Below are 17395 nucleotides of genomic sequence, written 5' to 3' on the forward strand. Positions count from 1 at the left end.
CAGATTGGTGTTATATAGGTTCTCATTAACCACTTGGATTGAAAGAATTTAAAGCGGGTGTGTATGGACTGTGTTTGGGCTTTTAAGCAGACTCCTCGCCATTCTTCCCCTGAAATGTCAGTTTTTAGTTCCACACTCCACCCTTTTATTTTCTGAGGAGGCTTGGGAACAATTATTACATAAAAGCGAGAGATCCGGCCCTTCTTGTGATTAACTGATGATTCTTCCACAGAGGTGAGAGACGGGAAGGATAATGACTTTTGAGTCTTAAATATGAAACTTTTGATCTGCAAATATTTAAAGAAATGCTTGGTCTGAATGTCACATTTCTGTCGTACATCGTTGAAAGACAAAAGAATATTCTTGTCAAATAGGTCTGCAGTCTTACATAAGCCTTTATCAGCCCAGATGTTAAAGCCCATATCTTTCATGTTTTGGGTTTGTATCTGTTATATTTCAGAGTTTTGAGTTCCTTATATTTCTTAGTTTCAGTCTTTAGTGTTTCCTGTGTTTCTTTGTGTCTTTCTCTGTTGTCTGTAATATTGTTTCCTGTGTCCTCCTCCCTGTTTTTCCTCCACCGACACATATCACTCTTGGTGCAAAGTAACCATTACTCCATATCAGAGAAAACTGGGACAATATCAGTGTTTCATCTGTTTGTTTATGTACCTCGTACCAAACCTGCAGTGTATTTTTAACAAAGGGATTCTGAGTATTTTTCTGAAGCTCTTTTAATTTAGCTGAGCACAAGTATAAGTTAAGAGGTAAATGAGAAGCGTTGCCTCTTTCCAATTTCCTTTCAAATTGCCTCCGTTGTGTTTGTACCTCCGTGGACAGGTCCGGGAAAAACATAAGGTGTCGATTGTAGTAGATAACTTTTCCTCTTTGTCGCGCCGCCTTCATCACCTTCACCTTGTCTTGATAGTTGAGAAACTTTATGATGATGGTTCGGGGGGGGACCGTTCAGAACCTGTCGACCCGGTAATTCTCTGGGCCCGTTCTAAGATGGTCGTTGACGTCATCGACTTCACCTTCACTTTTTTCGGTTTATATTTACGTGTGTTAAGAATTTTGTAGAGAAAGTTGTAATATATTCGGTACTGGGGCAAGTGTGGGCAACTGAGTGACTCCATGTTGACAAGGAAAAGCAAAAATGGGTCCAATAGGTCGGAGCTCTGAATCCCGCTGCCGTTCAGGTAGACGCCATAACCGGAAATTAATCTTCATATTTTCTATCAGTCAACCATCAGATTAGGTCTAAAGACATGTCTTCACAGGGGGACGGAGAGGACTCATGTTAGAGAGGAGGAGACGTCCTGTCCTCAGCATGGATCCAGACCAGGATCTGGACTGCAGACAGTCAGTCAGAGCAGCACTGAACAAAGTAAGACTGTACACCTTTGTGCTTCTTTGATCTCCTCCTAAAACACGACTTTTATTGGTCAAAGTCAAAAGTCTATAAATTAAAACTCTTTTTACTTCTTTTACAAAAACATCTGAAAACAATAATCGGATTGTATCATTCTCTCTTTCAGTAGATAGAGGTCAGCAGGACGTTTTAGATCAACATAAGGTCAGTCTGAGGACGAGATGTGAACATGTGACTGAGGGAAGTGATGAAACAGGAAGTAGAATCCACCTCAACAGGATCTACACTGAGCTCTTCATCACAGAGGGGCAGAGTGAAGAGATGAACACCCAACATGAGGTGAGACAGATGGAGACAGTCTCTAAAAAGAAGAAGACCGTCCATGAGACTCCAATCAAGTGCCAGGACATCTTTAAAGCCTTACCCGACCAACAGGAACCAAAGACAGGAGCTCAACCTGACCAACAGGAACCAAAGACAGAAACTCAACCTGACCAACAGGAACCAAAGACAGGAGCTCAACCTGACCAACAGAAACCAAAGACAGGAGCTCAACCCGACCAACAGGAACCAAAGACAGGAGCTCAACCCGACCAACAGGAACCAAAGACAAGAGCTCAACCCGAACAACAGAAACCCATCAGAGTGGTTCTGACAAACGGCGTGGCTGGTGTTGGAAAAACCTTCTCGGTGCAGAAGTTCACTCTGGACTGGGCCGAGGGCTCAGAGAACCAAGACGTCAGTCTGCTGATCCTGCTTTCATTCAGGGAGCTGAACTTGGTCAGAGATAAGCGCTACAGTCTTCTTGAGCTGCTCCGTGTTTTCCATCCAACATTACAGAAGGTGGCAGCAGAGACGCTCGCTGTCTGTAAACTGTTGTTCATCTTTGACGGCCTGGATGAAAGCAGACTGTCATTGGACTTCACAAACAGGGAGGTTGTGTCTGATGTCACACAGAAGTCATCGTTAAACACACTGTTCACAAACCTCATCAAGGGGAATCTGCTCCCCTCAGCTCTCATCTGGATCACTTCTCGACCTGCAGCAGCCAATCAGATCCCTCCTTCATGTGTTGACAGGGTAACAGAAGTGCGAGGCTTCACTGACGCCCAGAAGGAGGAGTACTTCAGGAGGAGGTTCAGTGATGAAGATCTGTCCAGCAGAATCATCTCACACATCCAGACCTCCAGGAGCCTCCACATCATGTGTCTGATCCCGGTCTTCTGCTGGATCACTGCCACAGTTCTGGAGCACATGATGAGCACAGAGCAGGGAGGAGAGCTGCCCAAGACCCTGACTGACATGTACTCGCACTTCCTGCTGGTTCAGACACAGAGGAAGAAGAACAAGTATGGTGAGGGACGTCAGATGAGTCCACATGAGCTGACGGAGGCAGACAGGGAAGTTCTTCTGAAGCTGGGGAGGCTGGCGTTTGAACATCTGAAGGATGGAAACATCATGTTCTACCAAGAAGACCTGGAGCGGTGTGGTCTGGATGTCACAGAGGCCTCGGTGTACTCAGGAGTTTGTACAAAGATCTTCAAATCAGAGTGTGTGATCTTCCAGAAAACAGTCTACTGCTTTGTTCATCTGAGCGTTCAGGAGTTTCTGGCTGCAGTCTACATGTTCCACTGTTTCACCAACAGGAAGAGAAAAGTACTGAGGGCTTTTCTGAGAGAAACACATGTAGATTCACCTTTTCGTGTTTTCCTCAATAAATTAAGAACAAAAACCCAGAAAAGTAACTCACCTCTTGATGATCTCCTAAAGGAAGCAATGGAGAAATCCCTTCGAAGTAAGAACGGTCACCTGGACCTGTTTGTTCGCTTCCTTCATGGTCTTTCTCTGGAGTCAAACCAGAGACTCTTAGGAGGCCTGCTGGGTCAGACAGACAACAGTCCAGAACTGATCCAGAGAGTCATCAGCAACCTGAAGAAGTTGAACAGTGAAGATATCTCTCCTGACAGAAGCATCAACATCTTCCACTGTCTGACAGAGATGAAGGACCTCTCAGTCCATCAGGAGATCCAAGAGTTCCTGAAGTCAGAGAACAGATCAGAGGAGAAACTCTCTGAGATCCACTGCTCTGCTCTGGCCTACATGCTGCAGATGTCTGAGGAGGTTCTGGATGAGTTGGACCTGCAGAAGTACAAGACATCAGAGCAGGGACGACAGAGACTGATTCCAGCTGTGAGGAACTGCAGGAAGGCAAAGTAAGTCCAGATGTGATGAGCATTATAAATCAGTGTCATGTACTAATAGTGCTGGGTGATATGACCTCAAATCAATATCACCATTAATTGAACATTTGACTTCAGTTAAGATTAATTAAAGATGATTTATTTTTAGTTTTTTCCCACATAGTTCACTGAGATGGTCTCTACTGTAAATGTGCTCCACTATTAAAGCTGGGATATTTGTCAAATGAAAGAGTGAATATCTGATGAACTAAGTGAATATTTGGAATTGAAATCAAATCATCTCTTGAAATGAAAATAATACATTTTAGTGTTAAAGAACAAATTAATTGTGTCTCAATAGACTTTCTGACTGTGGACTCTCAGAGACTCACTGTGACGTCGTGGCCTCAGCTCTGAAGTCCAACCCCTCCCATCTCAGAGAGCTGGTACTGAGCTTCAACAGGCTGCAGGATTCAGGAGTGGAGCTGCTGTGTGAGGGACTGCAGAGTCCAAACTGCAGACTGGAGACTCTGAGGTCAGATCACTGACTGTAATATAGATATGAATATGATAGAAACTGTGTTGACAGTGTTTGAATTTCACCCAGTCTTGAGAATTGGGAAACATCATGTCCCAGACAAACAAAGTACAAACAAAAAAACCACTTACAAATCAACTCATTTCTTTTTTAATGAAAGTCCCTTTAAAAGATTTTTATTATCTCCTCCCTGAACTCCTATCTTATTGTGATGGGGGAGTTTAAGCACCCAAATGACCCTAGGAGCTATGTTGTCGGGGGCTTTATGCCAGCAGCAGGGTCACCCAAGGCAAACAGGTCCTAGGTGGCGGGGTCAGACTACAAGCAGTTCATAAACCCCTGTGGAGGAAGTTAGAGCAAGGACCGTGACGTCGCCCGGCATGGGGGAGCCAGGGCCCCACCCTGGAGCCAGGCCTGGGGTTAGGGCCCGCAGGACAGCCCCTGGTGGCCAGGCCTTTGTCCCGTGGCGGGCTGGTGTGGGCTTGCTCAAAGCACCACAGCTCAGCCGCTAGGTGTTGGAGTTCACCCCGGTGAACGAGAGGGTCGCGTCCCTACGCCTTCGGGTAGGGGACAGGTCTCTCACTGTCGTCTCGGCCTATGGCCCGAAAGGCAGTGCGGAGCCTTCTTGGAGTCCCTGGGAGGGGTGCTGGACAGTGCTCCAACTTGTTCTACTGGGGGACTGGGGGACTTCAATGCTCACGTGGACAACGACATTGAGATCAGGAGGGAGGTGATTGGGATGAACATCCTCCCTGATCTGAACCAGAGCGGTGTTCTGTTATTGGACTTCTGTGCCAGTCACAGTTTGTCCATAACAAACACCATGTTCGAGCACAGGGATGTCCATAAGTGCACTTGGCACCAGGACTCCCTAGGCCGGAGGCGATGATAGACTTTGTGGTCATGTCATCTGACCTCTGGCCGTGTGTCTCGGACACTCGGGTGAAGAGAGGGGCTGAGCTGTCAATTGATCACCACCTGGTGGTGAGTTGGATGCGCTGGCAAGTGGAGGAAGCCAGTCAGACTCGGCAGGCCCAAACGTGTAGTAAGTGTCTGCTGGGAACGTCTGGCTGAACCCTCTGTTAGCGAGGTCTTCAACTCCCACCTCAGGACGAGCTTTTCTTAGATCCCGGGGGAGGCTGGGGACATTGAGTCAGAGTGGACCATGTTCTCCACCTTCATTGTCAGAAGCAGCTGCTCTGAGCTGTGGTCGCAGGGTCTCTGGTGCCTGTCGTGGTGGTAATCCCCAAACCCGGTGGTGGACACCAGAAGTATGGGGGGCCGTCAAGCTGAAGAAGGAGTCCTATCGGGCACTGTTAGCTCATAGGACACCTGAGGCAGCTGACGGGTACCGGCGGGCCAGGCATGCTGCAGCCTGGGCTGTTGTGGAGGCAAAAACTCGGGCCTGGGAGGAATTCGGGGAGGCCATGGAAGAGGACTTTTGGACGGCCTCGAGGAAATTCTGGCAAACCGTCCATTGCCTCAGGAGGGGGAAGCAGTGCTTCACCAACACTGTTTACAGTGGAGGTGGGGAGCTGCTGACCTCAACTGGGGATGTAGTTGTGCAGTGGAAGGAATACTTCGAGGAGCTGCTCAATCCCACCTTCACGTCTTCCACTGAGGAAGCAGAGGCCAAGTTCTCAGAGGTTCATCACCCAGGTTGAAGTCACCGAGGTGGTTGGCAAGCTCCTTGGTGGCAAGGCTCCGGGGGATGGTTGAGATTCTCCCTGAGTATCTTCAGTCTCTGGATGTGGATGGGCTGTCATGGTTGACATGTCTCTGTAACATCGCGTTGAGGTCGGGGATAGTGCCTCTGGACTGGCAGACCGGGGTGGTGGGTCCCTCTTTTCAAGAAAGGGGATCGGAGAATGTGTTCCAACTACCGGGGAATCACACTCCTCAGCCTCCCCGGGAAAGTCTATTCCAGGGTACTGAAGAGGAGGATCCGGCCGTTAGTCGAACCTCAGATCCAAGAGGAACAATGCGGTTTTCGTCCTGGCCGCGGAACACTCTACACCAGCTCTACACTCTCCAGCGAGGGCTTGAGGGTTTATGGGAGTTCGCTCAACCAGTCCACATGTACTTTGTGGATCTGAAGAAAGCGAAAGCGTGGAGGATGGGTTCGGGGTCCTTTGCTAAGGGCGGTCCGGTCCTTGTACAACCGGAGCAGGAGTCTGGTTCGCATTGCCGGCAGTGAGTTGGACCTGTTCCAGGTGTGCATTGGTCTCTGGCAGGGTTGCCCTTTGTCACCAGTTTTGTTCATTACATTTATGGACAGAATTTCTAGGCGCAGTCAGGGGCCGGAGGGGGTCCGGTTCGCGAACCACAGGATCTCATCTCTGCTCTTTGTGGATGATGTGGTCTTGTTGGCTCCGTCGAAACTGGATCTTCAGTGCACACTGGGGCGGTTCACCACCGAGAGTGAGGCGGCTGGGATGAGGATCAGCACCTCTAAATCTGAGGCCATGGTTCTCGACCGGAAAAAGGTGGCTTGCCCTCTCCGGGTCGGTAGGGAGTCTTTGCTCCAGGTGGAGGAGTTCAAGTATCTCAGGGTCTTGTTCACGAGTGGGGGGAAGATGGAGCGTGACATCGACAGACGGATCAGTGCATCTATCCATCTATCCATCTATCCATCTATCTATCATGTCTCTCGGCTGGCTTGGGAATGCCTCGGGGTCCCACCGGAAGAGCTGGAGGAGATGTCTGGGGCGAGGAAAGTCTGGGCGTCTCTGCTTAGACTTTTGCCCCCGCAACCCGGCCCCGGATATGCGGTAGAAAATGGATGGAAGATTTTATATTACAAAGCTAATTTGAAATACCAAATGTTGGTTCTGATTTCTTTGTTGATTGTCTAAACCGGCCCTAAGCTAGAAAACCCTTTAAAACTTTAAACTATACTAAAAGTGTCAAAATTTTAAAAGAAAAAAAATCCCTATTGGGCTGGCTGTGACTCAATTGGTAAAGTCGTCGTCTCTAAACCAGAAGGTCGAGGGTTCAATCCCCAACTTCTGTGAGCAACATGAATTGATGTCTGCTTAGGAAAAACAACATGTTTATATTATCCTTGTGTGACTTTTTCTTTCTCGCTCGACTGTTGGTTTCACACTATCTACAGAATTCAGGATGTCGGAGCATTTAAAGTGGGTTGATTCTGTAACAGCATGGGATAGACACTCATACAACGAGTTGTTCCGAATGAATGGAACGTTCAGAAACTGTTCCCACTCGAAATGAGAAGGAGAAATCCATATAAGGAAATGTACTAGAGACGTTCATTCATAACGGCTATTAGCAGCTTGCTAAACGCTACTTGTGAACAGAAATTAAATTAACATGTCATCACAAAGGTGTCAAACAACAAACACGACTGGCATTTAATTTTAATATTTAACATTATAACATTTAATATAAAATATAATCAATAAATGATGATGATCACATCAGTGTGTTCATGTGGACAACATCACACATTCATGTATAAAGCTCACTGTCATCTACATTTACTTCTTTTATTCTTTATTTAGATTGAGGGGCTGCAGTTTGTCAGAGATCAGCTGTTCTTCTCTGGCCTCAACTCTGAAGTCCAACCCCTCCCATCTCAGAGAGCTGGACCTGGGCTCCAACAAGCTGCAGGATTCAGGAATGAAGCTGCTGTGTGAGGGACTGCAGAGTCCAAACTGCAGATTGGAGACTCTGAGGTCAGATCACTGACTGTGATATAGATATTAATATAATAGAAACTGTGTTGACTGTGTTTGAATTTAACCCATTCTTGAGAATTGGGAAACATCATGTCCCAGACAAACAAACTTAAAAATACCACTTACAAATGAACTTATTCCTTTTTTAATGAAAATCCCTTTAAAAGATTTTTATTATGAAACTAATTTGAAATCCCAAATGTTGGTTCTGATTTCTGTTTAATGTCTAAACCTGCATTATGGCAGGAAACCATTTAAAACTTTAAACTATTTTAAAAAATTGCCAAACTCTTCAAACTATAAAACCTTTAAAGTGTTGTTTTTAGGAACATTTGGACCTGTTAAAGTTGTGTCCCAGGTTTTAGTCAACTTTCTTTTTCTCCATGTGGCATGAGCAGTGTATTCATTTTTTTCACGGCAACGCCACCGAATTTCGCTCCCAGGAAATACTAACTCTACTTTTTGATAGGTCACAGATTCGAAAGTACCACTGGGCAGGGGACAGTTTCACAATTTTAAATGAGAAAACTTCATAAACAAAAACTAAATACTTCAATTAATGAAAACAGATAGAAAGTAATATACTGCATGAAAATATGACTAAGAAAACAGCACTGGACAAGGGAAGGGGGAGGGGACCAGGGCTGAGGCTTACCATGTGGCAGGGTTCTCCGTGGATCGCCATCTTGCCGTGGTGGAGAATCTTGTGTGATCCGACAGGGAGCATCAGTGGGGCCTGGGGGTTAGGCGTGCAGGCCCACCGGTGTTTGGACACTCCCTGGCGCCTTACCAACCAAAGCCCCAGCTATGGCGGGAGTCCGCAGGAACATCTTAGTGGATGGTGGTGCTGGTCCTCCTCCTGGAGGAAATTATAACGACAGGACCGTAAACCTGTGAGGGAGGGCCCTGTCTGAACACAGCACCCCATCCAGTGCACTCATGCGCTGTCAGAGACCATTTATAATGGGAACCTTCAACGCATGCACACTGAGAGAAGAGGCTAGGTTGGAGGCACTAGCACACGTTGCCGCGGCAAGAGGAGTGGAGATCCTGGGGATCCAGGAGCACAGAAGAGTGCACACTGATGACCAGATCGTTTACCGCAGAGTGGAGAGATGCACGTTGGTCACTGCATCTGCATGAAGAAACAAGGCCCTGGCGGCAACAGGGGGTGTAGGGCTATTGTTGGGTTCTCAGGCACGTAAGGCTCTCTGTCGGGTTTAACTCCATACCAGCAGGATCCTTATCGCCGAATTCTCAGGCAACCCAGCAACAACTGTCATAGTAGTGTATTCACCAACCAACATGGCACCATCTGAGGAGGTGGCGCAGTTCTACAAGGACCTCACAACATTGGTCCATCATGTCCCAGCACACAACTTAATTGCAATTCTGGGCGACTTCAGCACAAGGATTGGACCAGAGCACGTTCCGGGACGTCAAACTCCAAACTGTCGCCATCTTGGGTCACAACCTTGGCCCGTGTACCTGCATATGTGGTCTCTATTTCCCGGAGCAAGTTAGGAGGAACACCATTGGCCTTCAGGATCTTCATCATGCTGTCTCTGTGCACTGAGTCAAAAGCGTTTTTGAAATCAGTAAAGCACGATACAGTCGTCAGGTTGTTCTTCTTCACTACCTCGATTAATCTCCTAAGGGCCAGAATCTGGGATAGCGTGGTCCTCTCCTCTCGAAAGCCATTTTGGTTTTCCATCATGGTGATGGTCGATGGCATGCCGAATCCGGTTTAGTATCATGCGTTTGTAGACATTTGCAGTGATACAGGTCAGGCTGATGCCTCTGTAGTTGTCTGATTTTGAGAGGTCTCCAGATTTGGGCACCGGGATGATGTTGGAGAGAGACCACATGTCAGGCAGCTTGTTGTTGATCAGAGCAAGGTTGACTTTGCACAAGAGCCTACCGTGGAGAAACATAGGATACTGAATGAGGCCAAACAGTCTCTCTTCAGTACCTATGACAAGATCAAGAGGGAAGAACTTATGGAGAGGGTGCAGAGAGTCCAGGCTGCGCATGGTGAGAGGCAGTATGGAGAAGCATGTAAGGTCATCGAGGAGATGATGGGACAGAAGAGGACCAAGGACGGACAGGTTGAAGGATGTAGCCCTGAGGAGAGGGTGGTGACATTATAAAAACCATTTCCGAAAGCTGCTGGGCACAACATCGGATGAAAGGGAGGAGGAAATACCGTCATTCCTCCATGACTTCAACATCAAGGATGTTCCCTTCACGGTCACTGAGTTTGCTAAGGCTAAAAGTACGCTGAGAGAGGGTAATGCAAGGAGATACCCTCACCCCATTCCTCTTTGTCATTGTCCTGGACTAGGCACTCAGGAAGGCCATCAACTGGTGAGAGCAGGATCTTGGCCTCATTATCTCACCAAGGAGGTCAAGTCGGCACCCTGCAGTAGTCCTGACTGATCTGGACTATGCGGACGACATCTGCCTGCTCTCCAACTATATTGAGCAAGCACAAGAGCTCCTGAGCAGAGCGGAGTCAGAGAGTGCCAAGGTTGGCCTCCGGCGGAACGCCAAGAAAACTGAGGTGATCATCTATAACATCCAAGCAGAACACCCACCCCTTACAACAACAGGAGGCACTGCTCTGAAGGAAGTCCACAGCTTTAAGTACCTGGGCTCATGGGTCAAATCGACACAGCAAGATCTGAAAGTGAGAAAGGCACTTGCATGAAGAGCCCTGAATGGCATGGAGATGGGTGCTACACCAGAATGCTACGTGTAGTGCTGAGTATCAGCAAGAGCGCACATGTCACCAACAAGTCTCTGTATACTGGAGTACTCAGGGTGAGCGACAAAATAGCTGCCAGGAGAATGAGACTTGCAGGACACTGCCAAAGACACCAAGAGCTGCCAGCCAGCAAACTGGTGCTGTGTGAACCAGCACATGGGTACCAGTCTCAAGGACGTCCCACAATAACATTTCTGGATGTTATCAAGAAGGACGCAGGAGCGCGAAGCCCCAACGAGCTGGCCGGAAGTATGAAAGACTGGGATGACTGGAAGCGATGATGGAAGGCTCGTCTGAGGACGACCTAGTGAGGGAAACGAAAAGGGGAAGGGATCCTTAACGTAACCACCCTTGACACTCCACACCACGAAAAAAACACCACCAGTGGACCGAACTGCCGCCTTGGGCCCTCAGCTCCTGATCAAAGAAACAAAAAGTTATTATATAATCAGGCCAATACAGCAAGTAAAACAGTGCTGACAGTCAATAATAAGGAAAATAACGAAGGAAAGACATGAGCAAACAAAATTAATTATCAACCAAACAACGAAACACCAACATTAAGGACTTTGGTCTTGGCAGTGAGAGCCTGCAATTGGTCTTTAAATGATGTCTTTAGTGTCCCTTTGATTTTGAGGCCATCCCCCACAGATGGGCAATGGGTCCACCTAAAGCCGAGCAGGTTCAATGAGACCACACCATCAATCACATATTTTTTTAAATGACCAAATTATCACAAGGTATCCAAAACAGCAGTGATGCGGCTGATGGCCGAAGACAACTGACGACCCAAGCCTCTAACAAGACAAATACAGAAATTTAGTAGTTGCATTACATGGACATATAATCTATATTTGTCTGTGAATATACTGTACATACCAGATCAGTTGAGGATGCAGGCTCAGCCTCTGAAACAGTGGAGGAAGAGAGCGCCTACACGGCCGCAGCACAGACACACTGCAGCATAAAAGTAGGACAGTCAGTTGGGAACAGTGTCACAGACATGAAAGAAACCGGACTGTGGCGACTTACCGAGAGCACACACACACTTCACTCCAAGCAACCTGTCTCCCATGACACCAGCAGGCAGCTACGCTTTGCCGGAGCAACGTGCATCGAGAGCGGCTGGTAGACGTGCAAACAGCTTACTGTGCCAACAAATGTCAGTAATCCACCAGGGAGGAGAGCTGGAAAGAGAGAGGGACAGGTGCCATATGCACCTGAATTTAATGGTGTGTATGGCACCACCCCTTCATTAGTGTGTGCCAACCCTGGCACAGTGCCATACCATGGCAGGGAGCGGAAGAACACAAGCAAAACACAATGTTGACACCATTGCCTAAAAATGGCAGATTGGGCATTAGACACAGGACCTAGTGGTCCAAGATTGGCGCTGTCCCCTGAACCAGCAGTCCGGGGGAGATGGTGCACATTAGAATGGTGGCCAGCTGTAGAACGAGCTGTTTGTCGTAATGCCTGCTGACTAGTACTTGGTTGGTCAGTTGGAGATAGTGACGGGGAGGGCAGTGTCAAACTTCCATGTGCTGTAGGCATCACTGGGTTGTTTCTAGTGTGCAATGGGGTTATGACAGCAGGTTCTGTGAAACGCAAGGGACCTTGACCGGTTCTCGTGGTGGAAAAGGGTTCTTGGGGACCAAGAGCCGAAGGTCATTTTCAGTGGAGGAGTCACCATCCACTGGCACGATGACAGGTGGAGACGGCACCCTTGGTGGGAGAAGTGCAGCCACAGATAGATAGATAGATAGATAGATAGATAGATAGATAGATAGATAGATAGATAGATAGATACTTTATTGATCCCGAGGGAAATTCAAGGCATCCAGTAGCAGTATACAGACAGGCAGGACACAAGACATTAGTTACAATACACACCCGCTGTCCCCCCTCCCCTCTGTATACAAAATCCCCCAAACAAGATTTAGCAGCCCCTATGTGACTAAGAATAAACATAATTATATGTTAAACCTGTGCAGTTAGCATTAGCAATTAGACTTAAAACTTATATAGCATAATGTACATAACCTGTGAAGGAGAGAAAAACATGTGTTGGTTAAAAGAGACCTGTAAACAGTTAAAGAGCCTTAGAAACAAAGTGCTGACCTTCTAGAAACTAGTTACATGTGTATGTACAGAGGTGTTTGAGGTAGTGCCAGAGGTGTGAGTACAGTCATTAAACAGTCAATGCAGGGATGTAAATTGGCTCACCAACTTAAAGGAGCAGTGATTAGCATTACGTGTCCTAGACAATAAGGTGAAACCAGGAGTGATTGGGGTGATTATCATCATTAAGTACCCAACTATTGAGGAGCAGATTAGCATTAAGTGTTGAAGACAATAGAGTGAAACTTGACCTAATTAGGGTGATCATGTCAACCATTACAGATGTAGCATAACACAACAGTAGGATGAAACCAGACATGAATAGGGTGATTATCTTTAAAGTGACCAGTGCTCAGTGAGGTGACTATCAATATGCAATAAAAGTGTCCAACTGGGGGCTGACTCTGAGCTCAGCAGTGCAGATGAGGAATGAGAAAAAAGTGAAAAAAGAGTCCAGGGATCACCGTGCGCTTCTTCCCTGCCGTGACAGTGAAGTGTTGTACAATCTGATGGCCAGGGGGACAAAAGAGTTCTTGAGCCTGTCCGTGGAGCACGACTGTGAGAGCAGTCTGTCGCTGAACATGCTCCTCTGCCCGGTGAAGGTGCTGTGCAGAGGGTGGTGTGTGTTGTCCCTGATGGAGAGCATTTTGTCCAGAGACCTCCTCTCTACCACTGTCACCAGTGAGTCCAGCACTGTGCCCACCACAGAGCCGGCCCTCCTCACCAGTCTGTCCAGGCGTGCTGCGTCCCTCTTCTTGCAGCTTCCTCCCCAGCACACCACTGCGTAGAAGAGGACGCTGGACACCACAGACTGGTAGAACATCTGCAGCAGCTTTTTGCAGATGTTGAAGGACCCCAGCCTTCTCAGGAAGTACAGACGGCTCTGTCCCTTCCTGCAGGTAGTGTCCATGTTAGGCGACCAGTCCAGCTTGTCATCCAGCTGCAGCCCCAGGTACCCGTAGGTCCTGACCACCTCCACGTCGACCCCGCCGATGGAAACAGGTTCTAGATGTGGTTTCTTCCTTCGGAAGTCCACCACCATCTCCTTGGTGTTGGAGGTGTTTAGCTGCAGATGGTTGTCACTGCACCACGTCACAAAGTCCTCGATCAGGCTCCTGTACTCCTCCTCCTGTCCATCCCTGACACAAGCAACTATCGCAGTGTCGTCCGAGTATTTCTGCATGTGGCAGAGCTCAGAGTTATACTGGAAGTCAGAGGTGTACAGGGTGAACAGGACGTGGAAGAGCACAGTCGCCTGTGGTGCACCGGTGCTGCTGACCACAGTGTCAGATGTGCAGTCCTTCAGTCTGACGTACTGTGGTCTCTCTGTGAGGTAGTCCGTGATCCACCTCACCAGGTGCGAGTCCACCCTCATCTCGGTCAGCTTGTCTCTCAGTAGGAGGGGATGGATGGTGTCGAAGGCGCTTGAGAAATCAAAGAACATGATTCTCATCACGCTGCTCCCTTTGTCCAGATGAGAGTAAGCCCTGTGTAGAAGATAGAGGATGGCATCGTCCACGCCCACCTTTGCCTGGTATGCAAACTGCAGGGGATCCTGTGCGTGTTGTACCTGGGGTCTGAGGTGTTGGAGCAGCAGCCGTTCGAAGGTCTTCATAACGTGGGATGTCAGAGCGATTGGTCTGAAGTCGCCTGGCTCACTGGGGTTTTTCTTCTTGGGGACCGGGGTGAGGCACGAGGTCTTCCAGAGCACAGGAACCTTCCCGAGCCGCAGGCTCATGTTGAAGATGTGCTGGAGTGGCTCCCCCAGCTCAGCAGAGCAGGCCTTTAGCATCCTGGGACACACCTTGTCTGGGCCTGCTGCCTTCCTGGGGCGGAGTCTCTTCAGCTCCATGCTCACCTGGTCTCTGGTGATGGTGGGGGGGAGGGGGGATGGATTGTCACTGGAGATTGTATCTGTTCTGGTGGAGGTGTTGGGGGAGTGAGAGGGGGGAGGGGGTGTGTAGAGGGGTGCTGGGGGGACAGGTACTGGCTGCAGCGACGGGGCTGTCGAACCTGTTAAAAAACAAGTTGAGCTGGTTTGCTCTCTCAGGGTCCCCGTCTTCTGCGTTGTTGTTTTTCTTCTTGCAGCCTGTGATGGTTTTCATGCCCTCCCAGACCTCCCTCATGTTGTTCTGCTACAGCTTCTGTTCTACCTTCCTTCTGTACTCCTCCTTTGCCTCTCGGAGTCTGACCTTGAGTTCCCCCTGCACACGCTTCAGCTCTGCCTGGTCTAACTACAGGCTTTAACATGTCCCAATGAACATTGCAGACCTTTTGCAGGTCATTCACAGGAGCCACAGTGTACACCAGCCCTTTACCAGAGGGAGCCCTCACAACCTGATAGAAATCTGAGCTCCAGAGATCCTGTATTTCCAGCATTCAAGGAGGCCAATCCCTCTTCTCGGCTAACCTCCAGGTACTACAGGTAACCTACTCTGGATTTTCCATAAGATGACCAAAACTTCTAGGGACTGCAAATCACTCCTCCCTGACTGCTGCATAGGTTCGGTAGACTTCCAAATGCTGAATCAAGCATCAGAGGCTTCAGATGACTGCTTCCACTGCATATTTTTGAGAGTTTTGGACACGATCAGAACTACCTGGTTCAAGCACAAAGAGTTTCTCCCCTTTAGTTTTTGTAAGATGTCAACGAATGCAATCAGACAGGAGCGCTGAAGAAAGCCACTGATCCCTGAATCCACAAGGACACAAAGAATCCGGCTCCAGAATCCAGAAGGACAATTAGAGCAAGGCTAAAGTCCAATATCTGAATCCTGCTACCTACTCCTGCATCTGCCACAAAGGAAAGCTGCCTGAAGCTGCTGATTTGAACATTCAACAAAGTGAAGACCAAATGAACCTTGCAACAATCACTAGGAGTGATCCACAGTAAGAGATTTTGGTCTGGGCAGAAATAGCTTTTAGAAATAGGCAATAATTGTGCATTATTGTTGACGCATTAAATGCTATGCTAGTTTACTTTCAGTTAATTACTTTCACCATCAGAGAGACCAGTGTACCGTTGAATCAAAGTCTGGCCACTGGCTTTCTGCTGTTTAAGTTATAGTTACTGAACTCAGCTCAGAGAGCTCCAGCTATTTTATCAGGTGACCACATGGCCCCTTCTTATTGTCCACCATCTTGACCATGTGAGGGGACCACATGACGCATTGTCGCCCTCAGCGATCTTGTTTTTCTCTCTCTCTCACACACACACACACACACACACTCACCACACTTGTTTATGTTTGTTCCCTGTAGTCTAGTTTATAACTTTTGTTTGTTTAATTGAGTTTCATTGATTAATTTGATGTTTCGTTGTTAAATAAATTCTGTTATAATTTAAAGAGCAGTTGTTTGGGTGTTTACTGATGGCTATATTACGAGAGCCCAGCTTAATCCGTCATAGCGTGGCAAGACACAAGACATGAAACATGAGGGTAAACAGAAAAAAAACAGAACACTTAACCTGGGGATGTGACAGCTGTTGGTTTCACACTATCCACAGCATTCAGAATGGTGGAGCATTTAAAGTGGATTTGTTCTGTAACAACATGGGACAGACACTCATACAACCTGTTGTTCAGAATAAATGGAACCTCCAGCGACTGTTCCCCCTCGAACCACAGTCGTTCACTGTTGTGTCCTAGAGTGATCGTATTATGGCACAATCGGTTTACAAAAACACAAATGCAAAGCAAAGGGAACAACAAAAAAACGTGAACATCTACATCTTTTTAATGATTAATTACTATGACCAAAAATATGTTTTTTTAATTACAGTGCGATATTATAATATAAAGGGGATTTTATATAAAATCAATAAACATTCAGGCGAAGCTACTTTTATTAAGCCCCGTTTCCACCAAGCAGTTCGGCTCGGTTCGTCTTGGTACATTGCGAATTTCCATAGACCTGGGAAAGATTCCCAAATAACCGATCCGTACCGTCCCACTTTTTGGGACCCTTCCGTTGGGGTGCCAAGAGTATCGAGCCGACCTGAAAAGATGGAGCTAAACACAGCAATCTGCTGATTCAAGATTACTTTATTTAGTCCCGCAGGAAATTTGCCTTGGATGTACTGTAGGCTACAGGTTGCTGCATAACACATAACACGACAGCTTGCTAAATGCTACTCATTAACGGAAATTAAATTGACATTTCATCACAAAGGTGCCAAACTACAACCACGACTAGCATTTAATTTGATATAAAATAACAGTAATTGATGACGATCACATCAGTGTGTTCATGTAGACGACATCACAAATTCATGTATAAAGCTCACTGTCATCTACATTTACTTTTATTCTTTATTCAGATTGGAGCGCTGCAGTTTGTCAGAGATCAGCTGTTCTTCTCTGGTCTCAGCTCTGAAGTCCAACCCCTCCCATCTCAGAGAGCTGGACCTGAGTAACAACAAGAACCTGCAGGATTCAGGAGTGAAGCTGCTGTGTGATTATCTGCAGAGTCCAAACTGCAGACTGGAGACTCTGAGGTCAGATCACTGACTGTAATATAGATATGAATATAATAGAAACTGTGTTGGCTGTGGTTGAATTTCACCCATTGTTGAGAATTGGGAAACATCATGTCCCAGACAAACAAACTTAAAAATACCACTTACAAATGAACTTATTCCTTTTTTAATGAAAATCCCTTTAAAAGATTTTTATTATGAAACTAATTTGAAATCCCAAATGTTGGTTCTGATTTGTT

At 47.2% G+C, this 17395-nt stretch overlaps 1 protein-coding gene across 1 annotated transcript in view; it reads left to right on the forward strand.

Moving 5' to 3' along the window:
• Positions 1-17395, forward strand: part of LOC306820368 (protein NLRC3-like) — a 35461-nt gene that overhangs the window by 2419 nt on the left and 15647 nt on the right. The window contains exons 3-8 of the mRNA XM_079338188.1: positions 1278-1384; positions 1536-1726; positions 1871-3582; positions 3911-4084; positions 7612-7785; positions 16998-17174. Of these exons, the coding sequence (XP_079194314.1) occupies positions 1278-1384; positions 1536-1726; positions 1871-3582; positions 3911-4084; positions 7612-7785; positions 16998-17174 (2535 nt within the window). The remainder of the gene's footprint in view (positions 1-1277; positions 1385-1535; positions 1727-1870; positions 3583-3910; positions 4085-7611; positions 7786-16997; positions 17175-17395) is intronic.

The sequence above is a fragment of the Symphodus melops genome (assembly GCF_947650265.1).
Source record: "Symphodus melops genome assembly, chromosome: 2".
NCBI lineage: Eukaryota > Metazoa > Chordata > Actinopteri > Labriformes > Labridae > Symphodus > Symphodus melops.